The sequence below is a fragment of the Brienomyrus brachyistius genome, chromosome 8 (genome assembly GCF_023856365.1).
Source record: "Brienomyrus brachyistius isolate T26 chromosome 8, BBRACH_0.4, whole genome shotgun sequence".
NCBI classification, from domain to species: domain Eukaryota; kingdom Metazoa; phylum Chordata; class Actinopteri; order Osteoglossiformes; family Mormyridae; genus Brienomyrus; species Brienomyrus brachyistius.
In genome coordinates this window covers 19,142,863-19,167,207 of record NC_064540.1, presented here as the reverse complement: position 1 = coordinate 19,167,207, position 24,345 = coordinate 19,142,863, and the positions used below count along the sequence as shown (strand labels likewise).

Here is a 24,345-nt window from a genome sequence, read left to right as displayed (position 1 = left end):
TACGGTGGGGTAGGGTGGCCAGTTAATCTTTATCTGAAATACCTCTGGCATGTGATGCCTTTGCTTATTTTGTGCTATTTGCAGTTGCAAGGATTTAATTCATTGGATGAGAATCATTATCTAATTTTAATGTAATTGAACTCAATGGTAAAGTTTTTTTTTCTCTAGATAATCTTATTAATTGAAACTTTTTTTTGGGAGACATTAATGAATGATTATTATCATGTGAATGCAAAACAAATTATTTCAAATGTATCAGCTGGGCAAGGAGAGGGTAAGGTTTTAGCTGCTAAGTGCAATGTTACCTTATTAAGACAGCAGATCAATAATTAACAGACATGTTTAGAAAAGACAAGGCATGCTGATTAGATGGTAAGGTAATTAAAGTTAATATCAGGGCGGATGTTCGTTAGAGGTGAACTGGTCATTTGTTATGCGCAGATGTGAAGAGAACAGCTTTTTAGGAGGGATTGGCTCACGTAGCCGCCAGATAGGATATTTCCTGGGAAATTGCTTTATCTTTGAAGTGATGCGTATCCCAGTATCAAGACCAACTGGCTGAATACCGAATGTCACTCGTTCTGTCGGGATGTTCACTCTAAATTGTGAATTGGATTTAATCCACCCAGCAGCATATACTGGGAAGCATGGTGAAATTAACTCACTGTCCTAATTTCCTGGTATGTTTAATGTAGCCACACTCCAAATCCTTATTCATGACATCAGTTAAGTGACTTCTTGGGTCAAGGTACATGCTACAGGCGTCATATTAAGCGCTATAATAAGGGCATCTGTCTTCCATAGCTGCTCATCTAGTTCTGGGTCACGGTGAGCAGGAAGTCAGTCCCAGGAAGGCCCGAGAAGAGCCACCCCAAAGGGATGCTGGCGCTGCACTCACATTTTGGATATGGAGCTGTTGAGTCCTGGTTCTTTGGAGGCAGCCATGATGGTGCATAAAGTCTGAACACTTAATTAGTTCCGTGCAAGGCGTTACTACCTGTTCTCCATCTCTCGATACTTCTTCCCTTTTAAGATGCTTGCAATCTGAAACAGAGTGAGAAAATATGGAAATCGGAACCAATCCTTTACCACTCTATCACAGGGCATGTTACAATATTATGTAAATATCTAATGCAGGCAGGTCTGCAATTACGCGCGTCTACAACACATGAAACTGGCTCATATGCAATTGGAAAATAGGGGAAAGGTCTATGTGTAATGTGATTATAACTCTGTCATGCATAAGCAGGGAAAACAGCAGGGGAATAGAACTGATATTCAGCTCTGTTAGCCCACATGCTTAGGTTTGGGAGTGCAAATTTTTTAGCGTGTAACGAAAAATTGATTTGAATTGGAAATCCAGTCCAAGTTCCTGTGTAGATTCAAAATCTCCAGTCTGGTTCAAATTTAGAAGGGAATTAACCAACATTAAATCATCACGAATCATTGTACCTGTCGTGTCACTTTTGTATGTTACTATAATATATTTTTATGTTAAGGTCTTACGATCAACTCCAGTTATCTGGAGTCGACTTTTGTTTTTTTTTCAGTGTAAAACAAATACAATGATTTTACTTTGAAACAAACATTTTGAATGTGCTTTACATCAATGGTAAGATACTTCTAAGGTACTTCAGTATTTCTAATTGTATGGTATCATAGACCATGTATTTCTAGGCTTTGTCTATGATCTGCGATACACATTCCCATTTTGCACATCTCTATTTTGCACATCCCCATTTTGCACATCCCCATTTCACACATCGCCATAAATATGAATGAATAGAGTAAAAATAAGATGCCTAAGAAGCATATTGGCGAAATATCAGGTGTTGAGCATTATAGAAAAGCTTTAAGACAAACTGAAGAAATTGCATTATGAATGTTATATACGAACGTCCTAAATGAACGTGATGAATGTAACGATTATCAGTTTGATTAGGATGTAGCTGATCTGGCCCATCCCCACTTTCTCCTTAAACCTTGTCTTATTTTTTAATACCGTGAATTTGTGTGACGTGAGGGTTTATGGGAAAACATCTGTCCCATTACAGCAGAAATGTCCTAATCATAACCTTAAAAACACCCATTATGGTCCTGCATACATTTTGCTTAAAGAGGCAGAATCAGCTTCTCCTGTCACTCTGAATTTGAGCAGCTGTTTTATCATATTTGTTTTCAGATTTACACCTTATGTCACCATTTTCTGAATTTCTTTGAGCCCCCAGTCCAGCAGGGCACAGGCAACCATGCTGCCCACTATCTAACACAGTGTATATTCTTGGCATTTTACAAATTTCTTTTACTCGCTGCCTACAAGAACAGATTCTGTGCCTTGGAATATGAACTGGCGTAAGATCCACAGGAGATGGTGTGGGACACGGACCTTCACCATGAAACTACACACACACACACACACACAGCCTCCTTGTGTCCTGAGCCGTGTGATTGATCTCTGATTTCCATTAAATCTCTCTTCTGTTTGGGGCCTTCGTCCATGTATGCACTGGATTACCCTGAAACAGTTTACAGGCAAAATGTAGCTCTGTGGCAAAGTTTTCATTTGAAGTATTTTGGATTTGCATGCATTAATGCATCAGTGGATACGTTTGAGAGCACTGAAAGAAGGCAGAGATCAGTGTGATGATGACAGTAGGGTCCATTTAAGGCATGTACAGCACCTACACGTACCAGAATTATTTTGGAACCATTTTTGAAAGATCTGACACTGACCTGTATGGTTATGATGGCTGCGCTCAGAATGAGTCTGCGAGGTGTGAATAAGTGCAACTGCGGGCTGGAACCCTGCCTACCGCCTTGCGCTGTCCCCTCTGTGTCCATGGCAATGCCTCGCAACCAGAGTGTCTCTGTCCGACAGGTGATGCTGTGATTTTTCTCTGGAAGGCAATTCAAATGCTGACGTATTTAGCAACGTTCCTCCCAGAGAGAAGCAGGTGGTGCCGCAGCTGCAGGTGAAATCTCCCGTCATTAGGCCCCAGAGAAATATAATTAACTTTCCCTAATTACGCAGTTGTGAAAACTGAGGAGATTGTTCCTGGTATTGGCTGCAGACTCTCACCAATTCTGTACTGGAGAAGTAGATATGGGTGATGGATAGGTAAGAACAGACTAATTCTATAACCAAAGTAACAAAAATGTATTTGAATCCTGGGAAATATGAGAGGAATAATCATCTTGCAATTATTTCCTAATAAAGTACCATAACTTTAAATGCACTACCAATTAACAACATCTAAAGAAGCAATGGAGGCATTCGGGTACGTCAGTCATAGCACAAGAACAGTGCTACGCTAACAAAGCTTTATATCAAGCTAACTTTAATGAAAGCACTACACATGAGTGTTACAGTGACAGCCTTCTTTTAATGTACTTTCATTCAGCATCAAAGTACATTTATCAAAAATATGAATACAAAAACTTAGCACAAAAGCATAACATTTAATGAAGTTGCACCATCTGGAGAGATCACTAGAAAATTTTAAATAATGCAATTTTTAAATAATTACAACGATGAAGCTGTAAGACAGAATGATCACCCCCCCCCCCCCCTCCCTGAAGTGGTAGCCCCCGTGTTGCATGCTGGTGAACAAAAATTCTCCCTCGCATGATGCAGTTTGATCCTGCCGTGAGCCCCTCTGTACTGAGATAGCAGCTTCTGCTCTTCATGCCAGCTTGCCATTCTGCTGCAAACTAAACCAAACAGGTACAAGGCTCACTCCCTTCGCTGTCTGGATCGCTACTCCTGACATTAAAAAAACATCCACCCATCTTCCATAACTGCTTATCCGGCACTGGGAACGGTGAGCCTAGGATTCTATCCCAGGCAACACAGCTCCCAGGGCAGGGAACACCCTGGATGTGGTGCCAATCCATCATGGGGCACAGACTAAAGGAAATGTAGAGATGCCAATTCATCTAACTGTTCATTTTTGGACCAGAGAAGGGAGACCCAGAGGAAGCTCATGCAAACATGGGCAGAACCTCTAAGCTGCAGATGCATGGAGACAGAGGAGAGACCAGAAGCCCTGAACATAAATGAAACTCACTCATGTGTGATCCAGCTGATGGATATAGCTTATAACATATCACTTATTTACTTTATCAACTGTTTATCCCTTTGACATATTTAGCATCTGCCAGAAATCATAAAATAAAGTGGAAAAAAAAAATAAACCAGAGATATGGGGCAGAGAATTACCACAGGGCAGGACAAGCCGAGACTAAATAAAAAGATTTCGCGGGACAAAAGAAAATGGGTATGACGTTCCTTTAAGAACAGAACGCTGAGGACTCCTCACCAAAGGCCAAAAGAAAATCCCTCAGACACAGAAGACCCAACAAAGCCGTCCTGAGCAAGCATTCCCTAGTCTCTCCTTCATCCACCCAATCAAATAAGCCCAACGTGACACTAAGGCCAATGAGGGTGACCTAGATGTTATTATCGGGGTGTCCTATAGGCCCAGGGGATGTGAGCGCTTGCCAAACCCCGCCCTGTGTGTTTACCCTATCTTCTGCTGTCACTGCTGTGTTAGGATTTAACATTGTCTACAAGAGGTCTGATCTGGGACAAGAGGTATTTTGCTATTATTGGTAGTTGCTCAGAGGTGAGTGACTCCACTCCTCCATGGGTCATCTACCCCCTCCCTTGTTTTCTCTTAAATTAACACTTTGGCACTCTGGGTATATCGATCTGGATTTCATGTCATCCATCATTCAAATGACTGCCTATCCAGTACTGGGCCAAACTGCATCAGTAGCCTGTCCCAGGAATTAAAGGCACAATACAAGAGGCCCAATCTGTCCCGGAGCACAGACTCACACGCTAATTCTAGTGCAGACCTGCAAATTCACTAACTACGTATTTTTGCTTGGTAGAAGGGAAATACCATGTGCAAGGGAGTATATTTGGGTCTAGATGGTCAGGACATGTCCCTACCTACTGTATACTGTGGCAGTACCATGTGTATTTAGGGGGGCGGGGGGCTCATGGCTTATTTGGTCCCTACCAGTGTTGAAACCACACCGATGCCCTTGATCATATGTGTGTCATGTGGTGAATTTGGACAGTTTTGGTGGTTAGTTCTGCCTGGAGTAGACTGGCTATTCCCATCTCTATAATAATAAATAAATAAACAAACAAAGAAAAAAGCAGATTAATAATAATGATAAAATACCAACAGTGGGGTGGTGCAATGGTAGGTTTTGTTGCCTCACACCTATGGGACTGGGATTCCAATATCTGCCCTGGTCCCAACTGGTGCCCTGGTGTGTGGAGTTTGCATATTCTACTCCAGTTTCCCCCCACAATCCAAAAACTGCTGAGGATACCAAATTGCCCATGGTTGTGCATGTGTGTGTGAATGGTGTGAGAGTGTGCCCTGCCGCCCTGCGATGAGTTGCCGCCCCATTCTGGGTTGTTCCCTGCCTTTCTCCCATAGGCTCTGGACCCGCCGTGATACTCTGTATGATAAGTCGGTACAGAAGATGGATGGATGGATGGATGGATGGATGGATGATACCAGCTGAGATCCCATCCAGGTGTTTCACCTTCTTGTTTCTTGGGAAAAGCTGAGGCCCTTCATGATTCTGTTAGTGGTTAAGCAGGGATGGATGGATTGATGTATGGATGGATGAATGAATGAAAAAGGTAGTTTCCCCACACACTGTTCTGTCAGACTGAGCTGTGCTGGCTTTCAGTGACACCTATTCATACAGTACAAATTCCCACGTGAAGATACGCTCTGATTGATTTGTCATTGTCCGCGGTCTTTATGTTAGTCTTTCCCTTAAGAAATCAATGTCCCAATTAGATCATTGGTCAGCCTGTGTGCTCTGCTGCCTTTAACAAATCCTTCTTTATGTGGAGACAGATCATTACCTTGAATTAAGGCCTGTATTGCACCAAGGCAATCAAAATCTAGTTACGCCACCGTCTAAATACCAATACCCTGCAATCAGATAGAAGAAAATGAGTGCATTTCAGAAACATACACGATTACATATAAACATCCTGAGAAGAAACTTTAATATGTTTAAATGTTAATGAGATCGGTGGTCTGCAGGATCTGATAAGTTTCTGAGAATAATGGCAGTTATGGGCACCATACCTGCTGTGGTTTTCATTGTGTGGAAAGTTCGTCTACAGGTTCAAAGCTGTATATCACTCTGTGTCTCCCAGGACAACAGAGTGTCCATCCGAACCAATAATACTGCCTGCAGAATTAGGTTTGAAAACTCCAGGAGCAACGTTTTTATGAAATTGAGAGTAAATAGTGTCACGCAACAAGAACACAAATGTCACAAGTTGAATACACAAACACTCTGCTGTTCTGGAACAAACCAGCCTATTATTAGTTTGTAATTGTTTTATAATCGATGCACACATTCTTAATTCACACACGATGCTGCAATTCATGCACAGTCTGTATTTCGACAGATTTCTCATCCAGCAGAGATAACTGCATTACAAAACGATTCTTAGATCGGCCTGGATAGGACAACCTCCTTAGTGATGCTGTTTTAATTAAATCTGCCTGTTTTCCTCTTTGAATATTACACAGTTTAACACAGTGGGATGTAATTGGCCTTTTTTTTTTATTTTGATGAAATTTTCTCTTGGTTTGTTTATTATATTCCATGCATTGTGAATTTAATTTGATTTGTCAAATTCATATTGATTTAAAGGAATTAAGAAGAAGTTTAAAAAAAAATCAAAGACTTATGGGAAGATGGTGGCACAGGAGGTAGTGCTTTCGTTCGGCAACTGGAGGGTTGCAGGTTCGAGCCCTGGTTCCTCCTGACCCCATCAAAGTGTCCTTGAGCAAGACACTGAACCCCAAATTGCTCCCGGTGAGCAGGTTGGCACCTTGCATGGCAGCCTCCGCCACCGGTGTGTGGATGGGTGAATGTGAGGCATGAAATGTAAAGCGCTTTGAGTACTCGTAGGAGTAGAAAAGCGCTATATAAATGCAGTCCATTTACCATTTACCATTTATGGGTAAAAAAAACACAATAAGATTTCTGGTATGATGTCGACAGTATAGCATGGATGTGGACTGTGTCCGCTGAAGATGCATGACTTAGTTGACACTGCTGTGCCAACGCCATTTTGCTGCAGGTGTACAGAGTGCTGGAATGTTCTGGAATTTCTGCCTCCGGGCGCACTGAGAGGAGCGTGACGCTTCCTTCAGGGGCGTCTGAGCCGGATCGATATGCAGCAACAGCTCCGTCTCCTTCATAAAACATGAATTAGCTGTTATGGCTGCTTCCTCACTACAGGCAGTAGCTTGCATTCGTCCACCTTGATGAAATGAGATCCGTTTGCCTGTCCATCCTCTGAGCACCATCCTGCTCTGCGCTTTGCTTAAAATGAAGCATTGCTCCTTCCAAAATTCAACGCAGTTTATTCAACTGTACGATTGTACAAAGGATTCTATACCAAAAACATTTCCTCCCTTTATTGTCTCTCACAAAGACATGCTGTATTTATGTACACTGTTTGCAATCATGTACTGTAGCTTTAGAGTCACTCAGTACCACATTCTTTATTTACTCATTCTGTCCAATTCAGAATATATCGAAATAAGCCAAGTAACACCCAGCTGAACAGCATCATCTCTTAGGCTGGTGACAGATGCCATCCAATGTTAGTGATGATTTTATTTATTTATTTACTTTTTATTTATTTTTTCCGAAACAAAAAGGTGAAAAAAAATCGAACGTGACCATAGTTGGATGACATCCTGGCTTTCATAGCATAGCCAGGGATATTACAGTGATTCCTCCATATTTACATGTACACAGATGAGCTATACTGTATATTTATGGTGGGAGAAGAGCAGGTATATTTTGTCACAGCTGTCTTTTGTTTTATGGGGCTTCACACATGCTCACTTGCTAAGGCTCTGTATGGCTGCAGGTCTGCTATCAACGTGACTGAGAAATGGGGGCAGTATTTGGCTCAGTACGTTTCCTGCACTGCTGTGATTGGAAGGCCGGCGATCCGAAGCCGCCATTGGGCCCCTGAGCAGGGCCCTTAACCCTGGGCTTGTGTCTCTCATGTAGAGCTAGATTGGCTAGCAAAAAAAATACTATTTACCCAAAGGGATCAATAAAGTATCACTATTCACATCTGAGAAAAAGAGGTGCAGTCTTATGGGGGGGGTGGGGGGGGGGGTGAGTGGCTTTGCTGGCTAAGTCTCTGTGCCTGTGACCAGAAGGTCGCCGGTTTGGACCCCAATCTCAGCAAAACAGTCACATGTGTGCGTGCCCTTGAGCAAGGCCCTGAACCCCCAGCTCTGGGGGGAACGCTGCATGTTAGCTGACCCTCTGTACCATGCTATGGCGAGTAAGATGGGGGTTAGTGGAGAGAAACATTCTGGTTCACCTTCACTCACACTTGTGCAAATGGCCAGTAAAATCATGAATCTTGGGACACAGCTTATAAAGAATAAATTATCCCTGTTTGGATTACATTCACACATCAGAGGCTAAGTTCCCACAATTTCCTCATTCCCCCGCCGCCCCTCCCATGCCTGTAAGTGGGGCTGACAGCTCAGTGTGGCTGCAGAGTGTATCAGATAGCCTCCGTTCCGGGTGGAACAGGCTTCGGATGCTGCTCTCAGCTGCTAACGTTATTTACGGTGACCTACAGCGTCGCTCTCACGCGATCTCCCCCCTCGTACGCCTGTGCATGCCTGAGTGCCTAATAACGCCACCCGTGTGCTCCGCCGGCCTGATATTTCAACAGATTAACAGCCTGCAATCTGCCAGCGCTCACCCACGCACGCTCTTTTGTCACATGGGCAACATTCTCCCTTAAAACACGGCAAGCGCTGACAAAAATAAAGGCCTTTATTCAGCGTTAGGTTTACGTAACTGGAATCAGAGCCCTACCTGTCGTCATACATAGTAATCCTTGGTAGACCTCCCCCCCACCTACTCAGCCACCCAGTTTCAGGGGGTGTGGTTTCCACATCCTACACCTTGATGCTACATCACAGATGTGGTTTTATGAGATGTGTCACATTTCAGGAGGCTTTGATTTCGGGGGGGGGGGGGGGGGGTTCACCATTGGAGCTCTTAAGCCTGGATAAGTGTCACCCAGCTGACTGATTGGGGGGGGGGGGGTATAAGACATCTAACACTAAAATACTGCTAAGATAGATTATTCAGGTCCAGAAAGTAAAAATCCAGACCAAGATTTTGTTTCAACACAGCAGTTGAGTATTCTGTGACTGTGACTCTTTATGCTGAACTGGCTGGTTGAAACAAAATCTTGGTCTGGATTTTTACTTGGACCTGAACTATCCATGTCTGATAATGCTACGTGCGATTGATTATTAATCAATAAATTAATAATTACATCAAATTAATCAATAGCTCTCTGTTTAAGGGGTAGAAGCGAATGACATAATGCTATAATCAAATCATTTGCAGCCTACAAGCATTATTTTGCTTGTGTGTGTTATGATGCAGGTTTATCAAAAGTCGTAGGAATTTCCCTGAATTGCATCAAACTGGCTTCTTGTCGCCTCTTGTAGCTCCCGACCCCAAATCCTGCAAATTCGGCTCTCTCTCTGTTTCTGATTTTCTGGTTTTTCACAGACACCTGATTTTATTTTCCATGGAACTGGATATAGTAGATAAGAAGCATGAAGTTATTCCTGTTTACTTACTGGAATAAGCTAATTCTATCTCAGACAGATGTCCGGCGAAGTTCTTCCGGAATGGTAACCATTGGCAACCAGTCGATTCTCAAAATTTTCCTCTTTGACTCGGTGAAGATACACTTTCTGGTATTGTAACAGTTGTGATGTCTCTCATGAGTGGTTATATCCAGGCACGTGCAGAAGGCGAGGACCGAGGGGTGACTGAGCACCTGCCCTTTTTGCCTGAACTATTTAAGTCCCTCCTTTTAAAGGTGCAGAGCGCTTCTTTAATGTTTCTGGCAGAGGCTTTGAATGCATGTCCCTCAAAACATCTCTATATGGTACAGGTTAACGCAGGGCTGGAGAATGAGCTTCACATCGGCGGATGCTGTCCGGAAGCTTCGGTTATTAGTGAGCAGAGTCAGGCGGCATGATCACCGCTCACCCATCACTCTGCCGATTCTCTTCCAGGGGGCGTGTGCATCTCTCAGTCAGTGAAGATTCCCCGGGAGCCGAGGCCGGGAGAATTTGACAAGATTATCCGCCGGCTGAGGGAAAACCCCAACGCTCGCGTGGTCATTATTTTTGCCAATGAGGATGATATCAGGTGAGCATTTTTTTATTTTTTGGGGGGGGGCTTTCTACAAGTGAACACATCAAGACTGTAGCTTTAAAGGAAAACATCAACATACAACAAAATCTCCAACAGCAGGGTAGCCCAGTTCCGGTCTTGGAGGGCCAGTCTGCAACACAGTCTGCAAATTTCCCTGTTCAAACACACCTTATTCAGCTCGTCAGCTAATTGCCAGGTTTAGAATGTGTGTTTGAGCAGAGAAATCTGCAAACTGTGTTACAGGTTAGCTCTCTAGGACCAGAAATTGGATGAATAGGAGGCTTGATTCACAGTGAACAATTTTAGCCATGGCATCCGAGTAGCACCCCTTCCATTCACTCTGAATCCACCCAGCTAATCATCTTTAACCCAAACTAGCTGGATATCAATCACCAGCATAACCTGAGATTTTAGCCACGCCCACCCACTGCAGAAACCCTGTGTGAGATGTTGTACATCTCATCAGTGTCACAAATAATACATAAAGTACACATTTTCTTGTCACCTCCTAGTTCTGTTTTCCTTTAAGGTTTGGTGTAACCCTTTGGTGTACTGTAATTAGTAAGCACAGGCTGGGGAGGAGTTACAGGAGTCAGAGAAATGGGAGTCTGGTCAGCAGTTCAGAGCTGGGTCAGCCTTCATGCTCTGGATCGAGCGAGTCGAGATCTGACCTTGCCTGTCCCAAGGTGGAGAAAGGTTCGGAATTCAACATCAGTTTTTGCCCATGTGCCATTTTCTCACCTCGGTTTGCTGCAGCCAGCCTGATAAATGTGAGAGTAATCTTTTCTGTTTCTCCTTCTGTTTCTCTGATGGAACTGACAGCTTATGTGTTGTTTTGTAGTCAACTTTGCGTGACTAATACCCGCTTCAAAAAAAAAAAGAACAAAACAGGAAGGCACGACTTGAGACATGTACTTCCGAACATTTACAATGACTTTCGGAAGATAACAACGCTGAATGTACGTAGCTCAGCCTTTCTTCTGTAAAATTTCCTACCTCAGAATACACATGGTGGGTTGAAAGTGGCCACACAGACACCAAGGTTTAAAACAAGCCTGGCAACAGCATTTCATTTCACTGCTGGCAAATGGAAATTTCTCGGCACTGTAGGTCCTGGTCGGAAAAAAGGGATGAAGGTCTGTGTTGCCAGTCCAGCCCCCGGGTAACATGTGTCGGGTGCGGCTCGCTCCTGATGTAGCCACCATGGCTGTTTGAGCATAGAGCTCCAAAGCATCGAGTTCCCTACTGGATCTGCTCTTCTGCCCAATGCTGGAAATTCTGCTTATATGTCAGAACCGCGCCTTACTGGGACCGATCCCAGCCCTGTCTGGCCAGATCCAGAACAAGACCAGGCTGGTGTGTTCTGGCTGCTAATCCCCCCCGATACTTCCTCTCTAGTATAGATAGACCTTTTAAATTATACATTTAGCGTATGCCTCCTTCAGTATTTTTGTTTTATGTTTCGTTGCTCTGATGCAAGTTTCTGCAAAGATGCATCACTATTGAAACACAGCAACGCAAACAGAAACAACTGCAAATATTCTCCAGAACTCACTTTATTACCAGTATGCATGAACATACGAGAATTATTTGTAGTCAGGTGCCAAATATGAAGTACAGGACAAAAAATTACAAGACGAACGGAGAAACACTAATGTATGTAAATGTTAGGTGCAGTTCTTCATATTCCGAGTTCTAGCAGTAAAACTTAGAAAACAAAAAAAAATTGAGATTGACGGAACACAACTGGAAGCCCACCGTGCAAGACGTCTTAATAAATAATACAGAAAATGGCCGCAGCCCACAGAAAACCAGCATGCAGGGAACAATGTGCAACTTCCACTGATGCATAACAGAATGACAACTGGATTAGTGTGCAGAGAGAAAAAAAATACACTGTTCACTGTTGTAGTGCAAATTAAACCAATGGTGCAATTTGGGGATAAAGAGTCAGGCAGGAGAGGGTGGGATTTGTGCCTGGGTGGGTGAATATCACAAAGGGGGTGGGATTTCTGAGGTACTGGGGCTCTGTTGAATATTAGTGCACTGCGGGGGTCATATTTACATTTTAATTATGTATATTATTTTATTTAACCCCCTGGAGTCTGAGGCCAGTCAGCCACGTTTGAGGTAATCTGACATGCCCTGACAATTTTACATACTCCACCCATCTAAAAAACTTTTATCCCAAACTGCCACATATGCTTTTATTCTGCACAAACTGAGCACCAATAATCTGAGACCATTTACAATGTCAATCATGTGTTTTTGATCAAATAAGCTTTAAATATACACTTTTCAAAAACCTGTTCTCGGGTGGTTTTGTCCAAAGTGATGTACAAGTGAGGCAAATAGCACATTACAAACACACATGCCTTTTTGGAGTCGAGCAGTCATAAGTGTGGCTGGGCTGAGCTTCCAGTAAATGGCCAGTGTGTAAGTGTGAGAAGTATGTATCTTCCAAATAAAGCAACAAAGCACTTGATAAGGCTATTCAGTGAGCAGAATGTGTGAAACATTAAGGACATTCAGAGAATATGGAGTGGTGCTAGGCTGGTAGAGATACTGTATTCCTGGAACAGAAGAGCACTGAGGTGTTTCTTGTAAGTCGAGGGTGAATTTGATGATCGGATGAGGTTTGGCAAATGTTAATTTAGGGTATACGTAATGATTAAGAGTTTTGGAAGTGTATGATGATAACATGGAATTTGTCATTCTTGGAAGACAAAACTTGTTGCTATGGATATGGTTTTTTTTAGTGAGGGTGCGGGTGGGGGTGTGAGCAAAGGTGAGAAGCTAAGCTTGTCAGTGTGTCGTCACGCGCCCTCGCCGTTGTGAACACATCGCCTACTGGGTGACACCAGTGGAAAGAAGGGGAAGATAAATGTGGTGCATCAGCTTGGACATTATTTCCATCAGAAGTGTGGCACGCAGCCACTGAACAAAAGGATTTTCAGGTGTTTGGAACATTATATAGCATTTAATTTAACAGTTAGGTGTTTGTGACCTAGTGCTCATAATTCTTTATATGTATATTTGTCGACTGTGTGCCCACAGTGGGGCTGGCACCATGGGGGGCTTAAGATGACTGGAGGTGGAATGACGTGAGCGTCTTATTTAGGCATCGCTCTTCCTTTTTGAAATGATTGCATATGAAAAGTTTATCCAAGTCCTCTTAGATGCATAAGGACTCAAGCTAGATTGTTCACCGGAGATTTGAAAGTCGTAGATTAAACTGTGTTGAGTCAACAGAGAGAAACACAGGGGTCCTTACCTGAGAGGTGTTAGCCTAAGACAATGCGATGCTCAGTAATACCCCCTAGTCTCATTGAGGTTCGCTTCTGCTCTAAGCCCATCTATATGGGCTCTGGGTAGCATTTTGCAAGGAAATCCTTAGGAAAGCAGATAAGATACAGGGAGTTAAGAAAGATGAAGAATAATGATCCTGGACATTGAATAACAATATATTACTGCAAAACGATGAATAATTTAATTCTTGTAGGCAGAGGTAAGTGTGATGGGAGGGAAATCAGGTGACCATTCTTTTGCTTCACTTATGCCTCATTAGCAGGAACCTGAGCCTCTAATCCCTGCAGAACCTGAGCCTCTAATCCCTGCAGAACCTGAGCCTCTAATCCCTGCAGAACCTGGGCTCAGTCGCTGCCGCCTAGCCACTTACTTTGCTGCAGCACTTTCCACACCCTGATGCCTCCATTGGGTTCTCGCGCGTTTCACTCCCTGCAGATGCCAAAGCAGCTGCTCTTTGTTTACAGCATCCCCCCCCCCACCTTTCATCAAAGTCACCCCCATGGCTCCTCCCCTCCCATGATGCCGTGCACCATCCGGTCCGAAAAAGTCATGCATCCCAGCTGGACCATAACAGCACTGCCTGTCAGGTTCATGCCAAAAATTAAAATGTTAATTAATTCAAATAGAGAAAAACCTGCTTTGTTTTCTATACGTTAAAATTTACAAAATGTGCTTGAAAACTCTTGCTTAAATGGCATTCATGATTTTAAATTAGAGTTTAAAATGGGGAGAACTTTCAGTGTCCATCGACTTAGGTGTTATGCATAATTACTCATAAACATAAACATAGCTGATTATTACAATAATTACAGCAGTCACGATAACAACGATTCTAATGGTAATAAGTAGCTGCCAGTAGCCCAGTATGTATCAGTTATAAATAGCATGTATTCAAGTGCAGTAAAGGCCTAAAACAGCTTAAAACATGTGCCTTAACTCAAGTTTAGCCATTCTACAATTCCATCCATCCACTCATCCATCTTTCATAAGGGCCTGTACAGTACAGGATTATTGCGGACCTGGAATTTATCCCAGGAAACACAGGGAAGAGGTAGGTATCACCCTGGATGGGATGTCTGCCCGCGACAGGACACACACACACACACACACACACACACACACACACAGTGTCAGTTTTAACCCCTAGGAGAACCACACAAACAAGAACATGAAAAATTTGCATAGAGAGTCACAGTTAGGGACTGAACCCCCTGGAGGTGCGACAATCCAGTGCTAACTACTCAGCTAAATAGTTTAAAAGATTAAAATTGCGTGAACACAGCATGAGTCAGTGATGTATTACTGCTGTTGTCCACCTAATTAGTCACTTTTTCTTTCACAAGTTTGTTTTTAGTCTCCTGGTTAGCGCAAGCTACTTTAAGATGGGCTAGGAGGTGCCACTGTTACTGAACATCACTTAAGAAAGTGCTTAACAAAGTGTTGTGTTAGGACCTTGCCTCCTTCAGGTTTTAAAGCTAAGAACGACCCTCCCCGACATGCTGTCCTCGCGCTCGCTGCCGCCCCCTGTTGCTCAGAGTCTCAATTTGCTCTTTTTGTCATCATTGTAATGAGGTGTTCTATACTTAGTCTACCCCAAGGTGCAATGTTTCTTGTTTTATATACAAAGGAATAAACAGAGTACAATAAAAAAAATATTCCCAGCTATCAGTCTCCGGGTCTCCCAGCTTTGTGAGTGAGAGAGATTCCCGCTGGGCCTTCTGTCAGAATTCTCCCAGAAAATGAGTGTTGTCCATAAGTAGGGTGGTAGGGCACTTTGCCAGAAATTAAGATGCAAAGATGTGTACAAATAGCATGCTGGTGTGAAACAGCGAGGCCGCTTTCGCCTTGATTAGTATTTATTATCCTGTGAACAAAGGGGCCTTTTCCTGTGAATGCCGCTAATGGTCTCTGTTTTCGTGGTGTTTTCTTATAAGTGTCCTTCATCAATTAAAAATAAGCACAACTCAGCAAACTGCATGCACGTTCCGGACCAGTAGATAACAGAACAATGGAATACGGACATAGGTCTGTTGTTTTGTGTAGGTCATTAATTAGTTAAACTGGCTAGCTCACTGGAGGGAAATGGAAACTTGGTGCAATCTACCTAATCAACTAGGTGGCAAAATTGCCGATTTTCATTACAGAGAAGAAGCTGAGCATTCTATCTGATCTTAATAATACATGAGTGTCATAGGTAGCACAGTACAACTACCTATTCATCTTCTGTAAATGCCTGTCCAGCACAGGGTCAGGTTAAGGTCTTACTGAAGAGAGCACAGTGTTTCGGTCCTCCGCAAATACACAAAACCTCTAAGCTGTGGTTAAGTTGGTGATAGAATTTATTAGCAAATACTAATTGCACTGATAGAAATTGCTGGATGAGTGTTTCTCCCATTCCCAGGCGGCTCCTGCAGGCAGCCAAGGCGGCCAATCAGACGGGTCACTTCCTGTGGGTGGGCTCGGACAGCTGGGGCTCCAAGATTTCGCCGGTGTTACATCAGGAGGAGGTGGCGGAGGGGGCGGTCACCATATTGCCCAAGCGGACGACCGTCAGAGGTACGGAACCGCGCCAGCACCACCGAGGGCCTGCAAAAGACTGGTAGCACTCTAAATAAAATCTGGCACCAAAAAAGTCTCACTAATAGGATCATTAACTATGTATTTGGACGTAATTGTGTCCATTATGCATTTTTAAAAACTGGGAAGGACTCCCAAACCAGTAAGAGTGAATGTCATATGACTGACAAGCGTGTGATTGTCACGAATTTATGCTGTCAATACTCTCTGAAAACATTTTCTTCAAATGATAAGTGCATTTAGAAAAGAACACGCAGGTTGTCGCGTGTCAGGAAATCGTTCCAGGTGGTTCCGCAGCATTAGGGTGCGTAACTAAACAATCAGCTGAAGGTTATTGTAATAACTGGCTCTCCAAGACCATTAGACCTGGTGGTTATTAGGCCAGGTCTCAGTGTGTGGCCCGCTGCAGAAAACTGAAGGTAATTCACAATCGTTTGCCCACTGTAGCTTGGAATTTGACCGTGTCTTAGTGCAAGTGTGAGCACTATGAGGGTGCCCACACTCCAATGAACCCCCCCTCCCATATACCCAGGCTTTGATCGCTACTTCATCAGCCGCACGCTGGACAATAACCGCAGGAACATCTGGTTTGCCGAGTTCTGGGAGAACAACTTCAACTGCAAGCTTAGCCGCCACGCCCTCAAGAAAGGATCCGGGATCAAAAAGTGTACAAGTAAGTTCCTGACACGCTACCACTCCTGCCTCTGGGAGCATCTGGAGTGAGGGAGGTGTGAGGAGGAGATGGCAGAGGAATGACTTGTCTGACCAGTAGCATTAGTCTGTGGGCCGTCCCCAGGGATTCAGGCAGGGGTGAATCATATTTACACAGCCACATTCTTGCCTGAGATGTTTCTCCTGAAGGAGGACATAGAGTCTCACTCCAGCTGTGAGAGAAGGCAGAGGTATGAACTGCCAGGACAGAAGAAGCTCCCGCTTTAGGCCTTTTAAAGGAATACTGTTCCATTATGCATCTCACATGTGTGTTAAAAGACAAGTTATAATTATGAAGATGATGACAATGAAGCTGCTGATGATGATCATGATCATGACGATGATGACGAAGGTGATGATGACGATGATGATGATGGTGATAATTATGACAATCATAATGATGTTGATGACAATGATGGCGATGATGATGACGACAACAATGATGATGGTGATGATAATGCTGATGATGATTATGATGATGATGACAATGATGACAATGATGACGATGATGATGACAATGATGGCGATGATGATGATGGTGACGGTAATAATGCTGATGATGATTATGATGATGATGGTGATGATGATGATGATGATGACGACGACAAAATAGCCACCCTTCGATGGGCAGACATCCAATTCAGGGCATTCCCCAAACTAGTGGTCTGGCCTACCTGAAACAGGTCCCTGGCTCTTCATGACAATAACCAAAAAACTTGCCTAGAGGATGGATGGATGGATGGATGGATGGATATATTGATAGATAAGAGGTTGCCATGTGACCTTATCCCTCCCCTCCTTGAACAGATTTCCTCCTGCTCTAGTCTCTCCTCCAACAGTCTTGCAGTCTGGTTAATTTTATCTCCGAATGGCTCTTAGAGTATGATTGTGTGTGAGAGTAGGTGTCCTATGATGGACTGGCATCCTGGTGCCTTCTGCAAGCTTCCTCTGCTTCTGCAATTCTGAAGCTTATGGTGAGCCATTGTATGTGAATGTAATTGTGTACGATAGGATGGCATTCCGTCCAGAGTGTCCTGTGGAACTCAGCGGATACACAGTAAGATCAGACAGACAGATGGATAGTAATGTAGCTTGGCACGAGCACAGTCACGCAGATGTATATAGCTTTAAGAATTGAGGTCTTGTATTTTACCACTCCAGAGAGGTCACTGGGATTCCTCTCGAGTACGTTTTGTGTGAAAACAGATCTGAGGAGCCTGATATCAACAGCCAAGGTTTCGCTCGACAGAAAGCACTTATTTGCCTCTAGACAATTCCAACATTCGGCTGTTAGTTACAGCCACCAGCCAGTATATCCATTTCAGATGAACATTTTTTCCTCTTCTCCCAGTAGGACTTTACCTGAAAATAAAAATTTCGCCCGTCTCCTTCGAAGGCGATTAAGCTCACAGGCGGCGCTGCCTCCTGGTGCATCGCTGCCAGGTGCAATAGTGATTCGCTGTCATCCTGGCCGAAAATGCAATCAGCAGCAAACTCAATCAACCCCTCCGAGGCAAGAATGAATCCTTCGAATCAATAAGCTTTTCGGCCTGGCCAGTCCAGCATTCTCCCAGAGCTGGGGGGGAGGGGCTCTGGGTATTGGTTTCTCTCTTTTGTGTCCCCAGCCTCATCTTTTTTTGAACAGAAGGCAGCTCGTCTAGTGCTGGCTATATGGGACACTGTGACTGGTGAATGGTACAGGCTTAACGAATGAGAAGTGATATACATTTGTATGCACCTTTTAATAGATTGCAAGGAGAGAACTTAAGTGCAGTTCACAGGTCTAAGAATAATAGTAATTTTATCATTTCACAATTAAAAAAAATCAATCTAGGTAAATATTAATTTACATGATTTATATGGAACAAAAAAAAGATTTTAAATAAAATAAAAATGTCCATAATACTTGGGTTTCTGTTTTACTCTTTTTATAAAGTTTCCAGGTATGCCCACCCCAAGGCAATGTCAAACCTTCATGAAACAGACATTGAGTTCATTAGTATTCATTTGTTTCCCAGCTTTGTTCAAAATCAGAAATTCCTGTGTTATCTTTGTTAGCCAGACATACGTTTCAAAAATAGCGAAAAACAAAAAAATAGAAGGAAAGGAAGGAAAAAAAAAACCTTTGGAACATCAGTATATCAAAGTGTCTGAGAGTGTCTGGTGCTTTTTATCAGACTTGCCAAGAATGTGGTGAAGGTCACCGGAGAACTTTCCTAACCGGCTTTCATGTGGTCAGAATTGTAGCCTAAAGAGCACTTCAGTATCGGGGCCTGAAATCAGAGCACTGACACCTCCCAGAAGCCACAGTGACTCTGAGGAATTAGGTGATCGACTGATAATGTCTTGCAAACATTTTGTTAGGCCTGATGTTGATTTCGCCTGTTCTGAACTTCACTAATTTCTCATGATTTTGATGATGAATATACGACATTAGTGACATTATAACACTATATTATTACCTTTGTTGTTTTGTTTTCTAATTTTTAATCATCAGTATAATAAATAGCATCATCAGGTGAAAAAAATCATTAATCTTTATAATTTTCTCTTTAAATTTAATTTTCTTTTTGCTCTGAGAATTAGTTCGAGGAAATTATGTAAACTTAATTAACCACACTTTAAGAAAAAAAAATTTCATCACAAAAACTTGTGTGTAATTAAAGATTTCTGTTTGAGATTTCATTTGTAAGTATTGAAAATATTAAAATGTTGTTAAATCTAAAGCATAATAAATATAAATTACTGTACTGTATAATTGAATTGCTGAAAATCTAACTAAAATGTTCACATAAAACCAATGACTTGATAATAGGCATTTCAGCCTTTTGTCCTGATTTTTTTACCAGCATGTTTTCATAGTTGGAGTTTGCTTTATGGTGGTGCACTTTTTTCAGGGAATGACTCCTTACAACAGAAATCCTGTCAGTGAATTTTCTAATACGTTGTCTTCTGTAAACTTGATACCTCAGAGGTCTGTGGTGAAAGTGTTTGTCCTGGACCAATATTTCTGAAAGTGAGACATATTTTACGTAAGGATTACCTTCCTGATATTTGTTATACAGCCTTCATGCACCCAATCACAGGCATGGTGATGAGAGTAAGGGCAGAGAGTGAGACAGGGTGCCCCCTACGCAGCACTCCATCTCTCACTCTCACACTCTCATCACTCTCCAGGAAAAAGCTCCAACTCTCATTCAAAGCGGCACATCTTAGCTGCAGCCCACCTGCAGATATACATTTTTGTCAAAATATGAATCTTTGCCACAGTTGTGCTTTAAATAAGTATAATTGTTTAATAATAACAGGGAACCAAACTGGCCTGTAACAGACATTTTTTCCTCTCATTTTTATACAGCACAGTCCTTGGGGGGGTGACTGTAAATTTAATAAACCTTAAATTAAAAGTGCAAATTAAAAATACAGTTTAAATAAATTACAACAGAAGTGATGAGAAATATGCTACGAGATTCTTAAGCAGTGAGCCATTAAAAAATAAATAAATGACAGTCGACATGCTGTTACGTTTCTACAGAAGCTGGTCCCAGCATCTCTGCTCCTTCTAGTCTCTTCTGATTGGAGATGATCACTGGTGAGCATTGTTCAGCAGCCTCCTGGTGATGCTCTTCTTCTTATTATTATTATTTTATTGTTGTTGTCGGTGGTGGTGTTTGTTGTTGAGGTTTAGTTTTGGTAAGTAAGGCTAAATGTTCTTTTGTTTTCTACTGCTGAATATGGCATGAGAACATGGTCCTTGTTTATGAAAGTGACATTATGGCAGAAGACCTTTAAATTAATTTTTCAAACGAGTTGGCACCTGAACTGCAAACATGTACATATGCAGGAATATAGCTGCAGGGAAGGGTAAGATGAAGGGCTATCCTGGCTTTAGCGTTAGTGGCAGCCTCGGTTCAGGATAAAGTGTATGAAAGACATGCGGGGGGGGGGGGGGGGGGCAGCATATATCCCATGGCGAGGTGAAGTCGGGTGTGAGCCCAGCTGTACTTCACCACCTAATTATTGTTGAATGAGTTTCGCTTTCTCATACAGTAAACTAGTAATCATTTCAGATGTTGGTGGATGCAGATATTTATCTCATAGGTGAATAAAAATCGGAGTCTTGCACTTTAACCAGTGCTGGGGTTATTTGTTGGATTGTGACAACAGTGAAGGGAAAACATCTCATTCTCAGTGGTGAAAAATATGAAGGTACAGGAGGCAGAGCCACATGTATGAGCGTATAAATTACCCTCCTACAGAACAGAGAATATAAATATCTTCAGGTAAACAAATTGGAACTACTGTACACATTCAGCAAATGTTCTTCTATATAATCACCCCTTTTTAATGCTATAAATATGTTTATTCCAGGAAACTTCCACTACTTATTCACTTAATTTTGTTTTTTTTTTTGGTTTTTTTTTTTGGTTTTTTTTTTTGAGGGGGGGCAGTGAGGGTTTATACCTCTTGAGTTGAAGAGTAAACCTCACTCAGGCTACAGGTTATGTTTTCAAGAAAATTTCTATGTGAAGATTTGCTCTTCAGTTTGTTCCGGAAGTGGCAGTGACTATCAGTAAAATTTTTCTACCAGTACAGAGTGTGAATTCTCACAGTCCGCACGCATTCGCCCTTTCAGCAAATTACTGCTTACATTACATCTGAAATTGCAGATGCAGCGGTTTATGTCTAAATCACCGCATGACTCATAAAGAGATTCGTCAGGTTTGGCTCGTCAAAGGCAATGTGTCTCCGTGCCACAATTTCAAAAACAAAACCAAACAGGAAAAAATGATGAAGAATAAATACATAAACACAGAATGCCAAGCTTTGAAGCAGATGTTTTATCTTATTGTCCCCTCAGGAGAAAATAAAAAAAACTTTACAGGCAAGACTTTAGTGAGCAAAGACATTTCCATTTAAGTGAGTATAAATTCTTATGAATTCTGAAGTCATGAGATGCCGACATCCTAATATATTGTTTCCTAACCTGATCCTCACGGACCCCTAGATAGTCCACATTTTTGCTCCCCCTCGGCTCCCTGCCAGACAGTTCATATTTTAGTTCCCTCCCAGCTCCCCAAACTGGGAGGGAGCAAAAACATGAACTATCTGCAAGTCTCTGAGGACTGGATTCAGAAACAATGCCCTTATGACCCCACTCCCTCAAGCCTGGTCCATGCAGATGAAACCTGGGTGTTAGCCCAGTCACAGAACATAACGTGGACATTGTTAGAGAGGAGAGAGAATACCAAAGGCCACAAGTGTACACATCTTTCTTACTCTATACCATCCCGAGAACATAATCCTTTCTTATTGAGATGTGTCACATGGTTCTGTTGTAGTAGTTCACATAGTTAGAAGCCCACAGAGAAGCGCAAAGCCTCCAGGTCTTCAACTCTGTCTTGCTCTATAGCATCCTGAGGTCATAATCCCATCTCACAGTGACATGTCAAATGGTTATCCTCACCAGCCCAGAAAGTATCCCTATTCGTTCAGCTGCATAGCTGATTATTGACCCCTCACTTGACCTTGAGTGTTGCATTAACACTGAGCTCTACCTGGTGTTACATGTAACAGCTGTGAGGAGCATGTTTGACTGTATGACTGGAGTCAGGCGATTTTAGGTTGCCTTACTTTTGCAGGGGTTATGTTCCCCATACATTATATTTTAATAAAAATAATAAAAAAAACTGTGAAGTGCATCAAATATAATAGCTGCCATGACCTTCTGCTTTGCTTTAATCTTTGATGTAACATTTTGTAGCTGCATCAATTGGCATTAATCTATTGTGCTTGTTTTTACATAAAAGGACAATTTAGAATTCAATTTTTGTTATATTTTAACAAGAAAATGGCCAGCACACCTAAACCCGTGGCCTCACATTCCAGTGTAACCCCCCTCCTCAAAAGGTCAAAACAAAATTTAGACTTTAGTTTGCATCCATATTCACATTCAAAGGACATTCTGAAATGTTTTGCTCTTTGTTGTTGATAGTAATTTCAGGTTTTAGATACAAAATATTCATCACAGTGCCACAATGTGTCCAGTAAGTTTTGGATATTTAGATATTGCCTCTGTCATTTCCAACAACATTTCCGCCCAGAATATTTTTTGGTAGATTTTCTTCAAAATCCAGTATATATCCCTCACTGATTTATGTATTTTGGATGCACCTCCAGCTCCTGGCCTGAGCAATGCATGCATCCGTCCATCTCCTACCCACTTTTCCTGGACAGGTTCACATTGATCCTGGGATGTATTGCTGAAAGCAAGGAATGGGAATGCTGTTAGTGTAATGCTTTTCCATTGCAGGGACACACATACTGTACGCTGGCCAACCATCAAATACCATGTCCATTACAGGGACACATACACGGACAAAGCTTATGATACTATGGGCTCGGTTTTTGGAGAGTAACTGCCAACATTTCTACTGACTGAGCTGCCATAGTTCCTTCCATCCAGGGGAGTTGGAGTCAGAGGCAAGTATGAAAGTGATAAGGAATGGCTTGAAATGCTCATGCAGAAGTAGCGGCTGTACACTTTAAACTAATGTTAAACATATATTAGATATATAAACATATATTATAATCCTGAAAAGGAGCAGTCATGAAAATTGCACAGCTTGCTAAGTTCTGTTTCCTATAACAATATAAATGTTCTGGCGGAACATAAACCCCACGTTCTCTGCGAATTTTATAAGCAAGATTTATAAATACCAGAACTGTGCTGAAAAATAACGCTGCTTATGGAAGCAGGCAAGTCAGAATTTCACGTTAGAGTTTCCTTGTACTTCATACACATGATGCTGCTTTCTTAGAAACTTAAACTACCGTTAAATTGAAGACGCAGCACACAGAGGGACACAATAGTGCTCACAGTATTTTCTCTCTTGCCTCTGAAAATATGTGGTTCTTCCGCCCAGTCATTCATAAAAAATCAGATGTTACTTTAATATTAAATACCGTATACAAAACACAGTCCCGAGGCAGAAGGTGACCATACTGCCACCCCTATTTTTGGTGGTACTGCATCTCGCGTATGCGTGATGAATGGGGAAAACTCGTGGCGGCCATGATGCATGCACGTATGCTTTGTGTGCATCAAATATAAATCAGCCCTTACAGGTATAGAAAATGGATGGATGAGTGTTATTGGCTTCGTTCATGCTGACCATAAACATTTTTTTTCATCAGTTCTCATTTGCCTGATTCTTCATTTCTTGTAAATAATAACACAAAAAAACTTCAGAAATCTGTGTCCGCCTATATGATTCTTTTGACCAGCAGTATTCTTTTAAGGATGCTTTCTTCCTGCTAGACCTCCCATCAGTGATATTGCTATTCGTCTTATGCTGTTTTGTGGACATGAGCTGCAGCAAAGGATGGTCCTTGGAATTTGTTCTGTGAGTCTTCAGAGCTCCAGTGCAGTTAGTCTTATTGCCCCATGGGATCATTCTGAAG

General features: G+C 42.3%; 1 protein-coding gene across 2 annotated transcripts in view; it reads left to right on the top strand.

Annotated features, from left to right (window-relative positions):
- LOC125747266 (metabotropic glutamate receptor 4-like) overlaps positions 1-24,345 on the top strand; it is a 398,550-nt gene that overhangs the window by 312,470 nt on the left and 61,735 nt on the right. For both annotated transcript variants that reach the window (XM_049022267.1, XM_049022266.1), the window contains 3 exons: positions 10,143-10,278; positions 15,995-16,149; positions 16,703-16,843. In XM_049022267.1, coding sequence (XP_048878224.1) covers positions 10,143-10,278; positions 15,995-16,149; positions 16,703-16,843 — 432 coding nt within the window. The remainder of the gene's footprint in view (positions 1-10,142; positions 10,279-15,994; positions 16,150-16,702; positions 16,844-24,345) is intronic.